At 28.0% G+C, this 22,463-nt stretch overlaps 1 protein-coding gene across 1 annotated transcript; it reads left to right on the top strand.

The window, feature by feature from the left end:
- Nucleotides 1–11,458: 11,458 nt before the first annotated feature.
- On the top strand, nucleotides 11,459–22,199 carry hyx (cell division cycle 73 hyrax). Its single transcript, XM_014434613.3, has 11 exons — nucleotides 11,459–11,546; nucleotides 12,884–13,102; nucleotides 13,227–13,329; nucleotides 13,426–13,688; nucleotides 14,076–14,289; nucleotides 16,349–16,526; nucleotides 18,186–18,340; nucleotides 19,939–20,063; nucleotides 21,201–21,430; nucleotides 21,668–21,809; nucleotides 22,019–22,199. Exons 2-11 carry the CDS (start codon nucleotides 12,972–12,974, stop codon nucleotides 22,053–22,055), a joined length of 1,578 nt encoding a protein of 525 aa, XP_014290099.1. The 5' UTR covers nucleotides 11,459–11,546; nucleotides 12,884–12,971; the 3' UTR covers nucleotides 22,056–22,199.
- The last annotated feature ends 264 nt before the right edge of the window (nucleotides 22,200–22,463 follow it).

Genomic DNA, 22,463 nt, shown 5'->3' with positions numbered 1-22,463 from the left:
TTACTAAATGTATTATAATGTACAGTTGTAAAAACCAATTAATAAATATTAAAAAAAAAAACTTATATAATTGTTCTTAATCATATATATTGTAATTAATTATATGTGTTTCATGTTTAATTAAACAGTAGAACTGTATCGAAAACCCTTTTCCCTCTACCTATTAAACAAATGAAGGTAAGTGAAAGTAAAAAATTGGTTCTTTTATTGCCCATGTTTATTGCCAATATTAACTGCTAACTATTTTTAACTTATATAATTGTTCTTAATTATATATGTTTTATTAATTATATGTTTCCATGTTTAATTAAACAGTGCAACTGTATCGAAAACCCTTAGGCATCAATACATGTCCATGAACTTTGCGAGATCAATTCTACTACATGTTAAACACGCGATTTCATTTTGATTATGTCTAATTATTTTCCTGACTTTATCAAGGTACACTCGAGTACTACCTTTGTTGGCAATTCGCTTAGAATTGATATCAGTCCTTGAGTTTTTGCATGCAACTTAACTTTCTAATAGAAATAGAAATTGCCACTTAAAAATAAATTATATATTTTTTTCGCGTTTTCCGGATATAATTAAAGGTTTATAAGTGATGGATGCTTGACTGGTATGATGTTTAGAAAAAATTATTTCTCTATTATAAGGTAGATAAAAATATAATCAAAATAATGATATGAAAAAAAAACCAGATCTTTTTTATTATATCTATCAACCGTTCAGAAAATTTTGTAGGCCTTCTATTTATTATTATGGGCTGTATATACAACAGGTAATAGATATGTGTGTAATTATATAAATATATACACATATCACTATTTATACAAGGATTTTGGTAAGTTCCTTCACTGAAGTATTTAAATTATTAATTTAGAAATTTTGCGATTGTGGTGGATGTATAATATGAAAATATTTTTGGTGATAGAAAATTGAAAATATTCGGCACATTTTTCCCCTATTAACGGTACACACTTGACTGAGGGCTCCCAAACGCACAGAGTAGACTCACGGCTATAATAACAGAATAAAAAATTATCTGCCACAGCCGGATTCGAACCCGAGCTCTTTGATTTGTAGCACGGTAAGTCACCCCGCTCCTCATATTTATTTAGGAAAATTATATTGGCATGCTTTTCTTACCTAAACATTTGTTTTAAATAATAAATTCAGGGAAAAACTAAAAAAAATCACATCACCGCTTTGCTTGGATAGCTGCCCTTGACATAAAAGTTTATTTTTATTCCGAAATGGAGGTGTGTTATAAAGATATTACTGTAGACATGGGTTTCTTTATCTACCGTTGTACCTCTATAGACTGTTTCGAAGATAGAAGAGCCTAGTGGAAAAAAAATCAGCTAATTCACCCCAACTTTTTATTACTTTAGAGAAAACTACGTATAATTATTAGTCATAATTAATGAATTTGCCAAGTATAATTAGAGAAAATACGAAGTGGCTCCATATCTTTAAAACTACATAAAACACTAGAAACTCTAATAGAACATCATTTAAAGGAGAGTAAATTAGCTAAAATATAAGTCCTAAAAGAGCCGTTTAAGTCTAATAGTTCTCGAAGCGAAAGTTTCTAAAAAGCATCATTTCATGAAATATAGATTGAAAAATAAGCAGTTAGTGAATTTATTGTTTGAAATCTTTATGTTAGAAATCATGAGACGTACAGATATCTTCAAGCAATCAAATTGAAGATAGTTTAATGTACTGTAAAGTAGTTTAGAGGGAGGCAAGGTGGAAGGGTTAGTAGGTTTTATGATATTTGCACATGAAATTATGTCTATTGTATAAACTACTTCATAGCAAATTAAACTAGCTTGATTTTGATTGAATCATTTTGATTCAAATGATGGTTGTTGTCTTTTTGTTTTTATAGCCCTGATGAAGACCTGAAAATCAGGTCGAAACGTCGGCGTAAATAAATATTTTTTGTTTATTCATGTTGTTTCTTTGCTGACCGCACCCCCCGACCATCTTCTCCAATCAGTAATCTACGGTCAACTATATAAACCTCATTATAAACTAGCTTTCATTTGAGTACTAATAGACATCTGTACGTCTCATGGTTCCTGAGATATAAATTTTCCACAATAAATTCACCAACTACTGATTTTTCAGAAAATTGTTTTTTGAAATGTTGCTTTCAAAAAACTAATGAATGTAAAGAGCTATAAATGGATTTGAACTATATGAAGCTCCGAATGAATATTTTTTTTTTTTTATGTTTTGGAACTGCCATTATTTTTTATACTATACCTGGCAGACTCATCAATTTTGACTCGTAATTGTACATAGTTTTCATTAAAATAATTTAAAATTGGGGTGATAATTGATTTTTTTCTCCTCTCCGGGCTCTTATATTAGAAGTATGGTTGTCGAAAATTAATTGAAGTCTACGGTACAATCAATAGAATACGTCAAATGAAAAAAAATAAACTGTAATATTCGCCACTATTCAATCAATACAGTGACACATCCAACCGTTTCGTACAAGAGACCTGGGAGCTGAGAAAAAAAACCAAAGAAAAATTCCATTTTAAGAAAAATAATATTACAGATTCATGGAAATATTAATTTAGAAAGAATAAATATAAAAAATATTACTCAGAAATATTTTATTTTATTTTAAAAACCCGAGTTCTTTGGTTAGTAGCACGGTAAACCAACCCGTTCCCATTATTTAATTCATATTTTGATTTAGAAAAATTATATCGGCTTGCTTCTTCCACCAAAACACTTGTTTTATAAGTTTATATATAAATTAAGGGTAAAATACAAAAATTAAAAATAATGGCCTTTTAATTACATAAATTTGAAAAAGTTTGACTAGATTTTATTGCACCTAAAATGGTGGCAGATTTTGATTCAGGTAGTTATAATATATATTTCTAATTAACTATTTTATTTGATAATTGTATTTCAGAGTAATATTTTTTATATGTATTCTTTCTAAATTAATATTTCCATTGAATCTGTAGTAATGTTTTTCTTAAAATGGATTTTTTCTTTTCTTATTTTCCTGTATGAAACGGTTGGATATGTTACTGTATTGATTGAACAGTGGCACAACTTACAAAACATTTATCTGACGTATTCTATTGATTGTACCGCAGACTTCAATTACTTTTGACAACCCTACTTACAGTACAAGAGCCCAAGCGGAGAAAAAATTCAGTTATTTCACCCCAATTTTAAATTACTTTAATGAAAACTATGTAAAACTACGAGTCAAAATTGATTGGTTTGCCAAGTATGATCATAGTAATAAAAAATGGCGGCTGTTTCAAAACGTTAAAAATATTTTCATTCAGATCTCCATATCGTTCAAATCCTAGTATAGCTGTTTACATTAAACAGTTCCCGAGTTTTTTTTGTTTTTTTTTAAGCAATATTTTATAAAAAATGTGCTGAAAATCAGTGAATTTATTGTGGGAAATCAAAGTAAATCTAATTTAACGTTTTATAAAGTAGTTTCGCGGTTTATCTTGGTAGGAGTAGTAGTTCCCATGCTATTTACTAAAATAAAGTTATCTCTAGTTGTTCGGACAAACTTTCATTTACAAATATCATAAAAACTACTAACCCTACGAAGATAAACATTGTAAACTACTTTACAGCACATTAGTAACTATCTTTAATTTGATCGCTTGTAAACATCTGTACGTTCCATGGTTCCTGAAAATAGTTTTTCACTAATAAATAACTAATAATAAATAGCAAATTAAACTAGCTTTATTGGAGAAGATGATCGGGTGTGCGGTCACCAAAGAAACAACATAAATAAACAAAAAATATTTATTTATGCCGACGTTTCAACCCGATTTTCAGGTCTTCATCAGGGCTATAAATCAGGTCGAAATGTCGGTATTAATAAATATTTTTTTGTTTTTTTATGTTGTTTCTTTGCTGACCGCACCCCCCGACCATCTTCTCCAATCAGTAATCTATGGTCAACTATATACACCTCATTATAAACTAGCTTTCATTTGAGTGCTACTAGACATCTGTACGTCTCATGGTTCCTGAGATATAAATTCCCCTCAATAAATTCACAAACTATTGATTTTTCGGTATACATTTCATGAAATGTTATTTTTTTTTAAACTATACTGAACTTAACAGCTCTTTTAGGACTCATATTTTAGCTCTTTTCAGTGCTTATTTCATGAATTGCTTTTTAAAAAACTGTACTTCGGGAACTATTGAACTTAGGACTTATACTTCAGCTAAGTTCCTCTACTTTAAATAATGTTCTATTAGAGATTCTAATGTTGTAGTTAGTTTTAAAGATATGGAGCTCGAAATGAAGAGTTAATTTTTTTTAATTTTGACACAACAACCATTTCATATTCTGTCCAACAATACTTGGCAGATTCATCAATTCTGACTGGTAATTATACATAGTTTTCACTAAAGTAATCAAAAATTGGGCTGAAATAACTGGTTTTTTTCCGCCAGGCTCTTCTATCTTCCAAACACTCCATAGAGGGACACCGGGAGATAAAAAATTATTTTTAATAATATAAATAAATATTCTTGGAGCTCGTCCATTTCGAAATAAAAACAAACTTTTTTTTTTTGTCAGCATTGCCACTATTCAAGCAAAATGGCTATTAGTCGATTTTAGTTTTCAATCTACAATCACCAAAAATATTTCCACATTATATACTTCCATCACAATAGGAAATTTCTAAATTAATAATTTAAATACTCCACTGAAGATACTTTCCAAAGTCTTTATATTGATAAAGGTTTCAAAAAAATTTTGATCATAATCGATGAGAAAAAACTGTACATTTCACTTGTCAGTTTAAACCAGGAGAAAACAAGGATGTACAATATTAAATAAACATTTTAATATAATTCAGCATGGACAAGGACACCATGCCGCATCATCTGTAATTTAATCTTCTCTTCCTGGTATGGCGTGAAATCATAAAGGCATAATTAAAAATCAAGGTCTCCCGCTTTCTATATAAACCCCTTACTGCATTTGTAAATGAATCGATTTATATAAAATTTCGATATTTTTTAACGTATAAAAAGCTTACATCGATTATAAACCTACAATATAGGATATTACATATTTATTTAACTTCTCAGCTAATATCAATTGGCATTTCTGTATTAGAAGAGAAATCGATGTAATTCAAGACCCCAAGTGAAGAAAAAAAAAGTTATTTCACCCTAATCTATAATTACTTAAGTAAAAAAAACATAGAGTTAAGAGTCAAAATTTATATCTCAGCCAAACCATAGTTAGGGAGAATTAAAAATGGCGGCTGATCCAAAATTATTTAAAAAAATCATTTTTCATTTCTTCCAAGTAAAGACAAAAATTCACCTTATTTTCTGTTGGAAAAATGTTTAATTTTTATCTAGACTAGAAGATAAAATAATTGCCATTGAAAAGAAAATACTGAAATTTTTAAAATGCACGTCCCCTGAAGTTCATTTTATTCTTGAAAACCTATCATTTTTCATTCGGTGCTTTATTTCCTAAAATATATCTAGAAAAAAAAAGTCAGTACATTTAAAGTATACTAAATTTTATAAAATATGAGCTTTAATTTAGCTCTTTACCTTCAACATTTCTCGAGATACAGTTTTTCAAAAAGCAATATTTTTTCTCCAAATAACGAAAAATCAATATTTTGCAAATTAATTTTGGCGAATTTATTATTTTATAAAAGCTGTCGCTCCTACAAAGATAAACGTTATCAACTGCATTATAGTATATTTATCTAGTTATAATTTGGGTACTAGTAGGCATCTTTTCGTCAAATCGTAACTAAAATCTAGCTATCTACAAACCAAAAATTTTTCTGATCAACATTTCGCGAATTAAGTCAGGCGAATATCATGAAGACTTCTGCTACTACTTCAAAGTTGAGAGCCTAAATAAATTAACAAAATACTGATTTTTGATTATTGGAAAAAAATTGTTCTGTTTTAAAAACCCGCATCTCGGGAGCTATTTAACATAAAGAGCTCATATTTTATAAAATTTAGTATACTTTAAATATAGTGATTTTTTTTAATAGGCAGTTTTTTGGATATGGAGCTCCGAATGAAAAATAATGTTATGTTAAGTTTTTTTGTGTTCTAAGTAGTTTTGAAGATAGTGAACCATGATTGTATGATTCTATTATTTAGTAATTCAGTTATTATTGTTATATAGCTGTTTCGCTTTAATAGCTGCACGTCTGACAAAAAAAAATTATTTTATTCAGACTTAGACGTATTCTAAAGATAGTACTGAAAACAGCGGTTACATTCTTTACTGAGGTCGTTCTACAGACTTTCCTAAAGTTATTACAGTTGTTACAAATTAACTATAATACAATTTAAGACAACCTTTAACACAAAAAAAACTATCATACAATTATTGCCTTGACAATTGGATAAGTTTTTTTTATAAGTTAATATTAAAACAAATACTAAATGTTTAACGTGTCTCTTATTAACTAGTTCAGTGATTATTAATATTATATATAATGATGCAATTATTGTCTCCACACAGTTTGACAACTTTATTAACTCTAGAAATGTATATTTATATATTAATATATTTTTGAGGATCCTCAGGCTCAATCTATAATAAAACAACTACATTTCGGCGACGTTACGAGAATTTATTGTTCTCATATCCATGCACTATCTATTTCGAAAACAGAATTTTTCAAACTTATTATTAAACAATAAAATTTATCGAATTCAATCAATGTATTGTGATACATAAAACAGTGATTCTAATTATTAATCATTATTTGTACTCAGTACATTTTAGAGTTTGCTAATTATTTGAGAATGTTATTATGTCTATTCCAGGACATTTTCAAATTTTCACTTCTTTATTCCTTTTTTTCACCTGAACTATGTTTCGGGCATTTTTGCCCATTGTCTAGTCCTATTTTTTTTTTTTATTAACCAGCTTCTTATTTTATTCACACAATACATTTCCTTCATTTTATGTCCACTCATTTGTCCAGATTTCAGTGCACAAAATTTAAAACAGCAAAAAAATTAGAACTTATATTCTGTTGGGAATATATAAAAATGACTTTTTATCTTCAATGAAAAATGTTCACAAATTAATAATAAGAACTGGAAAAGTGCGAAAGAGCCCGAAACGTTATTCAGATGTAAAAAAGGGTGAAAATTAATTTCCTGAAAATAAATATAAAAAAGTTTAACAAATAAACACTTCGGAATTTTATTAGTAAGAGCACAACTAATTATTTTATATTTAAAGTACTTTAAGAATATTCTTTTTAAAAATAATAAAATAACTGTTTTTGCGCTGAAGGCATGCCCATAACAACAATAAAATTTCGAAAGTTCGCCAAAATATAGCTTTTTATTTTATATATAATCTTTTCAATTTCTTGAATCTAGTATTTATTGTTTAAATAAATTTATTGGTATTTATGTCAAGTCTCAAAACTCTTAATTATATCTTCAACAGTCCAACGATTCGCCAATTTGGCCATCCTCAAGGATATACATGTTTATATGATAGTTGATAGAGTTAAATTGATCTAAAATTAAAAGTTTTAAAAACTAATGTAATTGTGAAAAAAGAGGGTAATTTGACTTGTAATTAATGACCTGGGAAGAATAGCCAGCAAAACATTTTTAAATAATTAGATGTGAGGTGTAAATTTATATTTAAGATTGTCCTTGAGGAAGGCCGAATTGGCTGAAACGTTTGACTTTTGATGATATAATAAAGAGTGTTGAGACTTTACGTAGATACAAATCGATTTATTTAAACAATAGTTTTTTATTATAGATTAAGCCTCAAAATCCTCAAAAATATATTATATATGCAATTGTCAAACTTTGTGAATACAATAATGGCCTCACTGTATATAATATTAATAATCATTGAATTAGTAAATAGGAGATACATTAAACATTTAAATTTAGTTTTAAGTACTGTACCGAACAAAACTCTTTCCAATAAAGTAAGTAACGGAACAAAATATGAAGTGAAATGGAGGAAAGATAACGAAGGTCAAGGACAATCACTGCAAATGCAGTTTACCTGTCAACAATCCTTTCTATTTGCGCAGACATCACTGCTAACAATATCAGTAGAAAGATATCAAGTTATAAACCATAATATATTTCTTTTAAAAGTAAAATTCTCAATTTTTAAATATTCACTATTTTTCTTCCAGTGTGATTGGAAGAAAAATGACATCAAATGTTTAATTCTACATACATTTTGAAAGATAAGTCATAAATATATAAATAATCGAATTATATTTTTTAGATATCTATTCAAGTTAATAGTGACTTTTCCTATCTTAATCATTATGCTAAGTTTGTTCCATCACAATTATAATTCAATTAAACAGCTCTTAATATTAAAATGAGATTCACTTGTCATCCAAATTAATGAATTAATGAAATTCAACAAGAGAAAAAATGACATAAACTAGATAAAAGTGTAAAACAAAATATCATAATGAGGTTTCATATATTTTGAATAATTCCAAATCTTTACCTGATTTTATCAGTCAAGCGAACCAAAATCTTGAATCTGGTCGCAACTGTAACAACCGTACGAACATTTAACAAAAAAAAAACTTATCAATAACAGTAGAAAACAGAAACCTCTAAGGAGAGGAGTCTGAAAACTCCTCCAGAGATCGCCATTACACCTTTCTAGTTCTAGGACCAGCCAATAGGTAGCATTGCTCTCTTTAACGTTGGCGCTAAATTACTAAAATATATCTTAATGATTGGAGAAGTTTGTCGGGGGGGGGGGGTGCGGTCAGCAAAGAACATAATATATCTTGTTTTATTAATTTATTTTTAGAAATGAATAAAAATTCACTTCATTTAAAAAAGTTTAATATCTAAATATAAAAATTAAAAACTAATAACATATAAAAAACAAAAAATTATGTGTACTTAATGTATTTGAATATAATTTTTATGTATTAAATATTTTTTACATAAAAAAATGAGATAAAAAGTCCATAATGTTTTTAATTAAATATTGTCCCATTTAACTTGATTTTTCTTTTTTTTTTAATGAAAATATTGTTCTGTAGATTAAATAAAACATAATTAAGTTGTAAAGTCATTAAGTAACCAGACCTCTTTTTAATATTTTAATTTCTTAATATTTAATTAAATTACATCATCAAAAACAATTAAAGGAGTACATTATTAACCTCTATATTATCTAAACCTGTTTATTTAAGAATCTTCAATATATATATATATATATCATAATTCTAGAGAAATATTGTTTCATTTTTCTCTATTATATGAAATCAATGACACATCTACTTAATAGGCTACTTATTGTATTTATTTTATAAGCTTACTTAAATTGTATCATCTTTAAGGTTGTTACAACCATTTATTGTTTCAGTGATGAGAAATAATTACTCATGATTGACATGAGAAACTATTCTAATACATCAATGGTTAAGATCATCAAATGTGGAGATGATCACTGAAAGAAAATATTTGCCAAACTATCTTGGGTAAGTGTGGACAAAAGTGTGCCCTTACTTTACAATTTAATTCAGCCAACAGTGCCCTGTCATGCTTATTAGTTATTAATTTTTTTTTTTACTTTGTTTAAGTTTTATTGTTATAAGAAATTATTTAAAATGATAGGAATCCTTTGAATACTATAAAAGGCCTTTCTGGACATTTTATCATGATTCATTTATAGCGTATTTGAAATTGAGCTACGGAATATGTCTGACTTATTTACAAATAAAGTATACTAAATGTTTCATATTCATTAGTTATACTCCAATGATCTTTTTTGACTATCAGAAACTGCATGGAGCATGCATAGTATGTTTTTTCCATACTAAAACCTGTATTGTCAAAAACAGGTCATTAGAACATACCTACTGTAATATAGGTAAATGATCTGGATTAATATGTTGAAGTTTGTTCCATCATCGAATAATGTATTTATTAATAAAGATTTATATAAAATCAAATTGATTCAAATTTAAAACTGTTGACAATAAATAAATTATTTTATCAATTTATCCCTGAATCAATTCATTATTTGATGCTATGGTTTTAACTCTAGTTAACCCAGTATCTTTCTTCTATAAAATTAATTCTAAATATAGTGAATACTTGGAAAACTAAGATATGATTCTTAGATGTATTGTATACAGAGGTACATTTACAATATATACACAATTACTTACAAATACTTTTATTTTATCGAAGCTAGAAGTTGGAACTAAGGCTTAATTATAAAATAAGCCTTATGAAAAGAGATACTATCAATTGAAAATTGGCTAAATCATTACCTAATTTGCTAGATATTAGATAATTTTCAGTATTCCTTGCTCAGTGAAACTACCTCCTGTCAGTTCATCAAATTTAGAGATCAGAATATTTTTTTTTTTTTCCAAATGTCCCAAATAACCTTTTCATAAAATTCTATTCTGTTTCATCTCAACCTTTTTCACACTATCTACAAAATATGACTTTTTCTCGATTATTTCAAAGATATATTAATTTTGTGAAAAGATTATATTTTTGACTATAAAAGTTTAGGAAATACATAAGAATTTATAATATGTAAATATAACTAAATGTATAAAAAGATTCACTTCATCCGTAGATCACAACAGATTCCTCCTTAGTTAAATTGTACTTATTATTGTAATTGTATCTTAAAAATTACAATTTGTTTTTGTTTTTCAAATATCTGAAGGCTGGCATATTTTACAGGTTGTGCTAAATTAAAATAACCTTTGTTTTGTATTGACCATAATTGATACTGAATCGTAAATTATTTATACAGGATTAACCTATTCATATACATGGAAAATTATTACAAATTACTTATGTATTGAGAAATTTATATGATAAAAAACACTGAGAACTTCGCTATTTTAAAAATGATCAAAAATCAGTAAAGACAATTTAGCTAAGTAGAACCATACTGTCTAGCCAGTTACTTAATTGATTATAAAATATTACAGTAGTTTATTAAGTTAAAATAACCTGTTACAATTTTTTTTTTAATTTTCATGTTAAATTTTATTTAACTTTATAAGAACTAGTAAATTCCTGGTATGTAAACTTTCTATCAGTCTAAATTTCTTTATTGTTGCATGATACTATAATTACCATTCAATAAATTCAAAACATTCTGACATCGTGAAAATTCTAAAATTAATTAAAATAATCATTTCTCTTTAATTTTCTAGTAATTCAATTATAAATTCCTATTGAAAATTAATGGAAATTTGATCTTAACATTAATATAATCGGTATCTCAAAGTCTGCGATAAAATTAATCTGAGTAATTTATTACCCAACAACTTTATTAAAACATTTAACTGTTATTTTCAGGTTAATTTGTTTGTGAATGAAATGAAATAAAATGAAAAACTGTGATAACAACAAGTCTTGATCTCAAATTGGCATCTTATTTTCCACAACATTCTTTACTTTGTTTAAAAATGACTGCCTTCAAGCTGATTATCTCCAATATTACTTCAGGATAAGTAACATTGGTACATAATAAAATAAGTACACTAATAAAAATCAACTAATTAAAGTGTTTGTCTAATATAATTAACTTTAAAATTGCCTACATTTTAGTTAAAAAGAATATAAAGCCCAGGTTCCATGGTGATAGTAACGGTGGCAGCTGTCGCTAACACTACATTTATGGAAACTATATTTACCATCCTGACAGTACTATCGTACAATCAAGATCTGCTTGATAGTTGATGGTACTGTTTCAATCACATGCACAAGAGCTAGAAGTAACTGACACATGTAGGTATCATGACAGTGAACTGTTATAACATACAACCTCATTAACATTAATCTTAAACCAACTTATTAACTTGTATATCTTATACATATTTGAAATATCTGTGGTGAAATTTGTTGAGTTCAATTACTAATTTTATATTTCATCCATCAAATTGAAAGGTTAGTGAGGTTAGGTTTACAATGAACATATAGGCACTGTCATACTTTCTCACTATTGTGAAATTACTTCCAAGATAAAACCTGCCATGACCTTAAAGATAAAAAACAACACTATCAGGAAACTAAAACAGAATCCTTTTTTTTGTATTTAACTGAAAGTAACCCACAAAACCTAAATATTAATCTGGGAGTTTCTATTTGAGAGATATATGAATATTCTGTAGATCCTTTTCACTATATTATAATTTAGGGATAAAATGCTGAATGTTTAGTTGAATAGGATCAAATTGAAGAAAAGGAATAACAAAAGAAAAGATGTGTGAATGCTAGGCAATACATATCCAGTGAGAACAAGGATGTTCCTGTACTATAGAGCTACAAACCTTTTATAACTATATTATTAGCAAAATGAACAGTTCTAGCAAAATGATCCACATGGCCTGACATTCACTGAAAAAAATTTTATTCTAAAAAGGCTTTGTTGAAGGAACAGTACATAAAAAGGTTAAATTAAAATGGAAATAGGGTTTAAAAGAAATTCTTAATTAGGTAGGATTATTTAATTAAAACAACAGACATTAAATCAATAATAGCTCAGAAATAATGCTCATAATAAACTATATATTTTATTCTAAGCAATAGAGAAATCAGTACAGGTTATAAAGCTTAGACCACTCCACGTAGAAGATACATAACCTTATCAACAAATATTCGAAAAGTTAATCTAAAAATAACTTGCTTTCTTCTTTTGTAAAAATGAAAAATTACACATTGTGTTATTAATTTGAATTTTTATTAGTATTATACGAAATGCTTAAGATGGCTTTCTTAAAATCAATGTTAAAAATAATACAGCTTGTGTCGCTTAGTAGCGCTTCTCGGAGGTTTGTTATTCAACTCTTGCTTCCAGTGTTAAGCTAGGTGCTTGCTGCGGTGGGGTTATCCTCATCAAACGAGGGAAGTTTACGTTGAGTTTATCGTAGATTTGAATTTTTATCATGGCAGATCCTTTGAGTATTTTACGCCAGTACAATGTTAACAAGAAAGAGATCATTGAACGTGAGAATAATATTATATTTGGTGAATTTTCATGGCCCAAAACGGTTAAAACGAATTACTTGATGTACAGGTGAGTTGATCAACTTTCTTTTTGTTTCTCTCTTGATTTTTTTTATTAATTAATTTTTATAATGGTTTTACTTGAGGGTGGTTTATTTCTATTCCTTGATTTTCCTCTTCATTCAATTGTTTAGATCCAATAAGGATGGAGTCAAGGAATACTATACTCTTGAGTGCTTACTATTTTTGCTCAAAAATGTTCAGCTATCCCATCCTGTGTATGTGCGACAAGCTGCTGTAAGTAATTTTTATTATTTTCTTTTACCAAATAAACTTATGTAACATATCAAGCATACCAGATGTTCGATATTACTATTTCTTATTTGAATGTAGGCTGTTAACATTCCTGTGGTACGGAGACCTGATCGTAAAGACTTGTTGGCCTACTTGAATGGAGAAACAGCTTCTTCGGCTAATATTGATAAAAGTGCGCCATTAGAAATTCCAACGCAAGTGAAAAGAACTGCTGAAGAAACTTCTGAATCAACTGCCAAGAAACCAAGACTAGAAGAAACACAAGTGCAAAGAGTAAAGCAGCAACTGGCTGCTCGTCTCGATGCTCCTAAAGAAGCATCTGTCAATGTTGATAACATCAAGTTAGTAATGGTTCCTTTCTTTCAATATTTGTTTTCCTCCTTTAAATTATAAATGTTAAAGGATTTTCAAGCTCTCTTTAACTAATACTATAACCTCACTTTGCTTTAGACAAATTTTTAAATTATTTCATAGATCAGTCACCATTGATTATTATAGTTCATATACTGTCTTTGGTGACTATTTTAAATTACTTAAGATATATTAATGACATTTTAACACTACCACTGCTAGTTTTGAGTGTTATATTTCTGTTTGTTGGTAAAACTCAATATTTCTAGTGTAAGAACTTCCAAGCACAGCATTACTAGTACCATTTTGTATAAGATTCTTTCGAGTTTTTATTACCTTTTGTTAGTTTATTTCTGATCAAATTTATATTTATATAGGTCGCTTTCTGAAGCTATGTCAGTTGAAAAGATTGCGGCTATTAAGGCGAAACGATTGGCCAAAAAGAGAACAACAATCAAGAGCCAAGATGATAAACAGCTAGGAACTGATTTAAAAGTTATGTTAGATTTAGATGTAGATGTTACTAAGTTAATCATATCACGTGAAAGACAATGGAGAACTCGTACTACCATATTACAGAGTACTGGAAAGGTATTTATTGTTATTTTTATTTATTATTACTAACCATTTTCCAGTTATATGGTATAGTTACTGAATAGTGATTAAACTAAATGTAACCTTGTTTAATAAGTGTAGTCCAGAAACAAAACAGAATGTTATTTTATGCTTAAATGGAAGGTTGTTGCTATGTTATTGTGGTGTTTCTAGCCATCACTGTCCAGTTTTCTTGTTTTGTTTTTTTTTATACAGAATTGAGCTTATGCTTTGTGGCAAAATAGTTTTTAATTCTGAAAAACAAAATTTTCAGTTGTCTGGACCACTTATATTGGGTCATTTCATTAGGAATATTATAATGACCCACTATTAATCCTCTCTTCTTTGATATTTACTATCATTCCAATTGATTGTACATTGTTTAGTATGCCATCTAATATGACCTTTGAAACACACAATTTTTGAGTAATTTTGTTTTATGAGTTTAAACTTGGACATTTGGCAGCCCATGCTGCAAGAAACATTACCATGGCATTCGGGGAAGGGCATTGAAATAACCCCACTTAAAGACTATTGATAAAGTAAAAAAGGTAGATCTATGAGTACCTCAAGAACTTGATGAGTGGCAGCATCTTTTTCTCGAAAGGATAATCACGTGTGATGAAAAGTGGACTGTATGACAACAGGCATCGGTCAGGTCAGTTGTTAAATATTGACAAAAGACCGAGACATATACCAAAATCAAATTTGCTTCCAAAAAAATAATTTGTTTCGGTGTGGTGATCAGTGGCAGGAGTAATCCATTGCTCCATTTTACCCAGAAGTGAAACCATCACATCCACATCATACTATGGTATTGACATCAAAAATTGGTCAAAACTTAACCTGTATTTGGTTAATCAGAAGGGATCTATTTATATTAAGGGAGGTATACTCTTATATGACAACGCCAGACCTCAGAACTCTGTCTGTTCCTTAATTCAGAGAAAGAGGAAGATTCCGAAACGTTGACTACTAGAATTTTCATGAAATTTCTGTTTTATTTGATTGAGATTTTTGTATTTTGCCGTTTTTGCTCTAGCTTAATTGATAAGCTTTATTATTGGATCTTAATTTAGTTAGTTGTTATATTTAAAAATCTCTACTGATTAGAGAAATAAGAGATGTATAATATTTACCTAATACCTATATTTATAATTATTATTATTTGCGCGACAGACTATGGAATAATACATTGAAGAAATACATTGCGCATTTCATGACATGGTTTTCATAGAGTGGGTTCGTCACTCCCATGCCTATACGCTGCTGCTGTCACCTCCATTTATAATTATAGATTTCCTTTTAAATATGAGAAGTTAAATTTTTTTAAGATCAAGTGTCATTTTATTTAGTAGATTTTGCACTTTATTTCAGGATTTTCTCATTAACAGCTTTAATGATTTTTATTAACTTAGTAAGTGAACATGCAATTAAGTCGTCTTTGATTTGTCACAGGCCTCATTCTCATTGAAATAGTCTTAAATGCGAATTTTTTTTTTTTTTTTCAAATTCCTCTAAAACACCTTTAATTTTGGTTATTAAATTGTTTTTAAAAAGGTTAAAATATGAAAGGATTTGATAATTAACTTAAGAAGATTAAAGGAAAAACATTTTTCCTGAGTGATAACACATTTCTATTCTCTGTCAATTTTAAAAGTAATAAAATGGATTGTGTCACAAATGTAACGATTGCAGTAACCTTCTAGACTCTTGTGCATTAGCAAAAATTTCCTGTTATGTTTTCAATAAATTTCCTCTGTTTCACAAAGTCGTGTGATTAAAGCTTTTCAAATTAGGATGGTCTACTAGTTTGAGCCTGAAAAATGACCAAATTCAAGTTCGCTGGATGGATTGATGGACCAAGAACTAGTTGTTTCTTAAAATTAGTTTGAATTTCCATGTTAACTGTTTTTGATAATGCTATCTCAGCAAGACTGCAATTTTATTCTAATGATTTACAATTATTATAATGTAGTTATTTTTTTTCCTAGTAACTTATATTTTGCTATGCTTATTCTTTATCGTTAATATAGTTTCACTTACTTGTTGACAGGTATTTGCTAAGAATATATTTGCTACACTAGCGTCAATTAAAGTAAGAGAGGATGGAAGACACCGGCCACCCCAGCCAACTCCTGTAGTAACTCCTAGAACTAACCCTGTAAAGTCTGTACCTCAACCGGCTGTTTATAATAGATACGATCAGGAAAGGTTTATCCGCCAGAGGGAAGGTGGGTTTTTCATTCATGTTATGATTAATTCATAGTTTGATAATGTTTTCTTATTCATTAATATCTTACTTTGATAAAAATAAGAGATTATTTTTCAATAATCGGTAATTATCCATATTATTACTGAAGTTTATGTTTTTTTTGTATTTTCTAGAGGGATTCGAGATTTTTTTTAATTTTGTAAAAAACAAAATTTAAAAAATCCACCTAATACATAAATTGTTATCAATCATTAATTGCGAGTTAAATATTTATCTTGTTCAATGTTTTATTTTAATCTTTTTACCTAATGTCAACCTTTGGTGGTTCTTTCTCACCTTTAGGACTTAGTTTTTATTTCATTTTGGTGTTTTATAAAATTTTTGCATTCTTACACCAGTCACTCCTAATTATCATGTGAATCCATTAACTAAACATTGATTATATCTATTTTTATTAGAAGAAGATAGTTGACCAAATGAAGTAGATTGTAAGAAGATAGTCAAGGTGACTGAATCGTCACCCAGACTATCTTCCTACAATTATATTTGTTGTATAAAATTTATTATACGAGTTATTTGCTTAAATTACTTTCAGTATCATACTGAACTTTCTGATGTCAATTTATAGTACCTAAAAATTAATTCTTATAATTAGTGACTTATTTTTAAATTTTTATTAAACTAATATATAGTCAAAAGAGAAATAAGTGAACAAATACTTTTATAAAAGATTTTTAAAAAGAAGCAATCTAATTATAATTATATAGTATCCTGAGTGATTTTGATTAACTGATTCTGAATTTTTTAAAGACTTGATAAATATTTATTTTATGATATATTATTTTGGAAGATCATTGATTAAGTATATCAAAGGAAGATTCTCTGGGTACGGTAGAAATAACTGAAATAGTAAAAAAACTATTCAGTGTGAGCCAACATTTCACCCCACTTTGCTGGGCTTCATCAGGATTAAAAAAGATACAAACAACTAAGATATGGTTAAAAATGATTTAACATATGTGAAAGTTTATATAAATATGAATAACATAAATTAAAGAAAATATATATAATAATAAATATAAAAATATTTCTCTATTATCTACTTTTTTATTTGTTATTATTTCTGTTCACATATTGTTTATTTATACTTTTCACTGTAATTCTTATTTTTATTTACTTTCATATAAACTTTCACAATTTTAAATAATTTTTCACCATAACTTAGTTTACTTTTTTTTCATTTTATCCATTCTCTTACTTTGTAACATTATTTTAGTTGTTTGTCTCTTTTTTAGCCCTAATGAATCCCTGCATAGTGGAGCTAAACATTGGCTCGTAATTAATAGGTTTTTTCTATTTTAGATATTCTGACCGCACCCGGACAATCTTCAATTGAGATATATTAAATAAATTGATATATATATATATATTGCTATTTATTCCGTGCATTAGATGTCTTTGTATTCATTTTATTATTTTCAATTTTTTATTTTTTAATCTGTTATCATTAATGATTAATCATAAATCATATTTGATTAAACAATAATTGGTTTTTCAAAACCATATTTACTGTATTGTGTTAATTTTTAACATATATTTTTTAATATAATCTGTTGAATATTTGTGACTTAGATTATTTTTAAGAATAGCTTTTAATTTTTTTTTTTTATGTATTTAGAAACTGAGGGATTTAAAATTGATACAATGGGAACATATCATGGTATGACATTAAAATCTGTAACTGAGGGAAACCAACCGAAGAAACCTGTGACTATGCCACCAACACATCAACCATCGTCCCAGCCTGCTCAACCAATAGTTCCTGCCGCACAGGTAAGCAGGTCTTTCTGTATTCATACCTTCCTATACATGATAATTTGTTAACTGGCTCAAAGTTTTAGTTATTGCTTTATTTTTTTAATTTGAATATTTTTAAAAACTAATATTTTCAAAGTTTTTCATATAATGTTTCGGTGGTTTTCCCTATAGTCTGTATAGACCGATTAAACACTTGCCATGCCTACAGTGGCTGTTCTATCTGGTTGTTAATCCTCTGTAGTTTTTATCTTAAACAATATTATCTTTTAAAATTTGTCAAAAGAATTAATTTAAAATAATTACTTCTATCAAAATTTATCGGGAATACATTATATAAGCAAGGAAGGAAGCAAATCTTTGTAGTTTACATCCTTCTTACAATCATACACCCCAGAACAGAATCTCATCCATGGATATTTGTAAAATTATTGTAAATATCTAAATAAAGCTTTTTAATACCAGTAAGTGTCCTACTTCCTATTTTAAGTTTAGCTGTATCAATATTTAATGAGTTCTTTCAATAAGTTTAAAAAAATTATAGTTGTGAAAATGTATAATCACTGATATTAGATGCATGTCAGGGAAAATTTATAAAGAAATATGGAAAAGTCAGGGAATATTAATTTCCAAGATACCTTATCTTATTAAATTTATTATCGCTTCTGAAGGATCTATCTCATGAACTTCAGTTAAATCTCTCTGTATAGAACTTTTTACCAGCTATACTCAACCTGCGGGCCATATGTGGCCTGGCCCCTCTTGTGGTTGGCCCATCTGGCATTACTTTATTTTAAATCATTTTGAATTTCATGCTCATTGAAAAAATAGAGAGCATGCTAAGTAAATTGGTCCTACATGACATTATTGCCCCAGTGTGCAATGCTATTATTGATATCGTAATTTGACATACTATTGCTAAATTGCTATACAGCAATTTATCCATTTATTTTTTAATTTACATCAGATGTCTGATTTTATCATGGCAACATGTCATTTTAATATTTTCAGAAATACAGCAAATCAATTGTTTAGATTAGCGATGTGTTGTATTGGGCGTTTTTAGTTCCGTATCAAGCGTGTGAGACCAATTTTCTACTATTACTTATGTACCGAGAAAGGATATTAGGGTGTAAATTTGAATATGTAAAATTTTAACCATTAATAAAATATAATATTTAAATTTATGTGTTTGTAAATTATTTTACCAGATCAATAAATGGACCTGATACAAACGTTTTTCATTACAGTAAATAATTCATTAATTTTAAATTTGGTTATTTATTAATATCAAATAATTTGAATTAAACAACTGCTTATGAACACCATATATTTAATTTATATTTGTAGGATTTTTTATCCAAAAATAATTTTCAAGACCAGATTACAGCAAATGTACTCTTCTGGAAATCATTCCACATTTTTATATATGTGTATCCTCGGTGAATAAATAGTGAACTGAACTGTTATTGATATTGATGATACAGAATATATTTTGCTAGATCTGCATAAATTTGTTATTGTATTATAGAAACCTACAAAGTTTTAATAAATTTTAATTATCATGGTATGACAAGTACTTTAATCCAACTTTGTCTTTCTTTTTTTCTATTTAGCAAAGACTGAATGCCTCAGTACCACCTTCAAAACGTATATCACGGACTCCAATAATAATCATACCCTCAGCAACCACTTCTCTGATAACCATGTACAACGCCAAAGAGATACTGCAAGACTTAAGGTAACAATAAAAAAGTATTAGTTATTTTATTTATTAATTTGTTTTGTTTTTTTCTATATATTTTATAAATCTACATTTAAATTGAAGTTATTTACAAAACTTATGTTGGAGATATTGATATTAACAATATTTTTCTTTGAAATTAGTATACATCAATTTCTTCAGGGCAATCTGATGTTCATAATTCGGAAATCTGAGCTTAAATTTCTATCAAGAAACTCCCAATACCTCAAAGCCCTTTTTATTTATAAATATATTTGAGAAGATAATGGCTTAGTGATAAGGCACTGTGCTACTAACTCCAATGACCAAGATTCTAATCCAGCTTTTGTAGACAATTATTTATTCTGTTACTGTTGCTGTGAGACAAACCTGTGGGTTCGGTAGCCCTCTGGAGTCCACCCAGCCTTATACTGTTAGTACCCTGGCGGTCGACCAATCCTTAAAAAGTACTGAACCCTGACCCTTCATGGGTTGTATTGGTACAGCTTTATTTTTTTATTATTTTGAAAATAACACAAACACAGTAAACAAAAATAAATTAATTATCCTCCATTTAAATATTAATTAAATTATTGAGTTCAATATTTTTTATTTTAAATATTTAGCTTCACGTCTAATTGATTTCAGGACTATTTGGATATAGAAAAAAATAAATATGTTTTTAAATATAAACAATAAATAAATATCTGTACTACTACAACCCTTGAAGAGCCAGGGGTGTAGTGCTTTGTAAAGAAGTCCTGTTACTAGACCAACATCATTTGTACAAGGAAATGATTTGGTTAGAATCATGCTTCACCACCAGATCTCTCCCCAACTAAAGATACCAACTTTATGAAACTGGATAGACCCTGGAGGGCTCCTGAACCCGAATGGTTGACTCATAATTACAGTAATATAACAAATAATTATCTATCACAGCCAGATTCGAAAATTTATATTTTAAGAGCGAAACAACAATATTTTCTTTTTATTCTTGAAATTAACTTATTTTGTTTCTATTTTTCATAATGTGAATGTTTTATTGTCTTCTTCTATTGCTTTTTACAATCTCCTTTTAATATTTTGATTTTATTTTACAATAGATGTAAAATATCACTACAGTATGTATGTATTATTTATCTATTGTTTCAGGTTTGTAAGTACTGAAGAAAAGAAAAGTACTGGTGAAAAGAGAAGCAATGAAGTGCTGTTGCAACGCAGGAAAGATGGAGGGCTAACCGTTCCGTACAGGGTGATAGACAACCCCGGAAAGTTAAACAATATGGATTGGGACCGTGTTGTTGCGGTATTTGTCATGGGGCCTGCTTGGCAGTTCAAAGGTTGGCCCTGGAATGGCAATCCTGTAGACATTTTTTCAAAAAGTGAGTTCTGTTTTTTTTTAAATAAGTGCTTTTACTCTATTTATCTACCAATGGATCTTAATGAAATTAATTATAAAATTTTAACAAAGATGAAATTAAAACACAACAGAAATATATTATATTAACCATTTCTATTCACTTTTAATTTGTTTTTATAAATTTAACTTAATATACTGAGTGTAATTTCTGATCTTTGATAAATCCTTTTGTTTTTAATAAACTTATTTTTGTTTTTAGTTTGTGCTTTCCACTTAAAGTATGATGAAATGAAATTAGATGGCAACGTTGCAAGGTGGAATGTAAGCGTGATGGATATTTCCCGTACGAAGCGCCATTTGGATCGAGCTAGTCTTATGGTTTTCTGGGATATATTAGATAAGTACGTACATTTTTTTTTTTTTCTTCTAGTAATATAAAACTTGAAGATTAATTAAACATTTTTTATATAATTTTGTCTGTTTTATTACAGTAGTATAGTTACAATGAACCTATTTCTACTGAAACTTTTCAGAATTTTTTTTATTTCTGATAAATTTAGTATTTTAATATCAATTACTTTATGAATCTCATATTAATTTTTTGTTTCAGACATTTGGTCAAGTACAAACCTCATCTTCGTTTTTAAGTGTGTGTATGAAATTTCGTACGAATTAGTGTGATCGTTGCGTGTTACAAACTATAAAGATTAGTTATTAATGAGTTTCACCTTTCAATTTAGACTTTATTTAGTAAACAAATTTATTTTTATGTTTAGTTATATTATGTTGAGAAGTCAATGTAAATATTATGTAGATACGAATTTTGCAAGAAAAGAACAAAAAGTTGTGTTCATTAGCAAACAAAAACTACTGTGATTTTAATTAGAAATTAGATTAATTTCTAAATCAATAATTTTAATTAATTTGGTACAGATTGTATCTATTTATGTACATAATATATTTATAAGAGAGATGTATGTATATATTGTATTAAATGTTACAATTATCTGTGTATAAATAAATATATATTCAATACGAACCTCCACAAGTAAATA

Source organism: Halyomorpha halys, unplaced genomic scaffold, assembly GCF_000696795.3.
Source record: "Halyomorpha halys isolate HHAL.00 unplaced genomic scaffold, Hhal_1.1 Scaffold1395.1, whole genome shotgun sequence".
In the NCBI taxonomy this organism is placed as follows: Eukaryota; Metazoa; Arthropoda; class Insecta; order Hemiptera; family Pentatomidae; genus Halyomorpha; species Halyomorpha halys.
This window is presented reverse-complemented; position numbering and strand designations above follow the sequence as displayed.

Coding starts and splice junctions, on each gene's coding strand:
- hyx (XM_014434613.3), top strand. CDS start 12,972: ATGGCAGATCCTTTGAGTATTTTACGCCAGTACAATGTTAACAAGAAA. Junction 16,527..18,185: donor GTTTATCCGCCAGAGGGAAG/GTGGGTTTTTCA, acceptor TTATGTATTTAG/AAACTGAGGGATTTAAAATT. Junction 21,810..22,018: donor TTCTGGGATATATTAGATAA/GTACGTACATTT, acceptor TTTTTGTTTCAG/ACATTTGGTCAAGTACAAAC.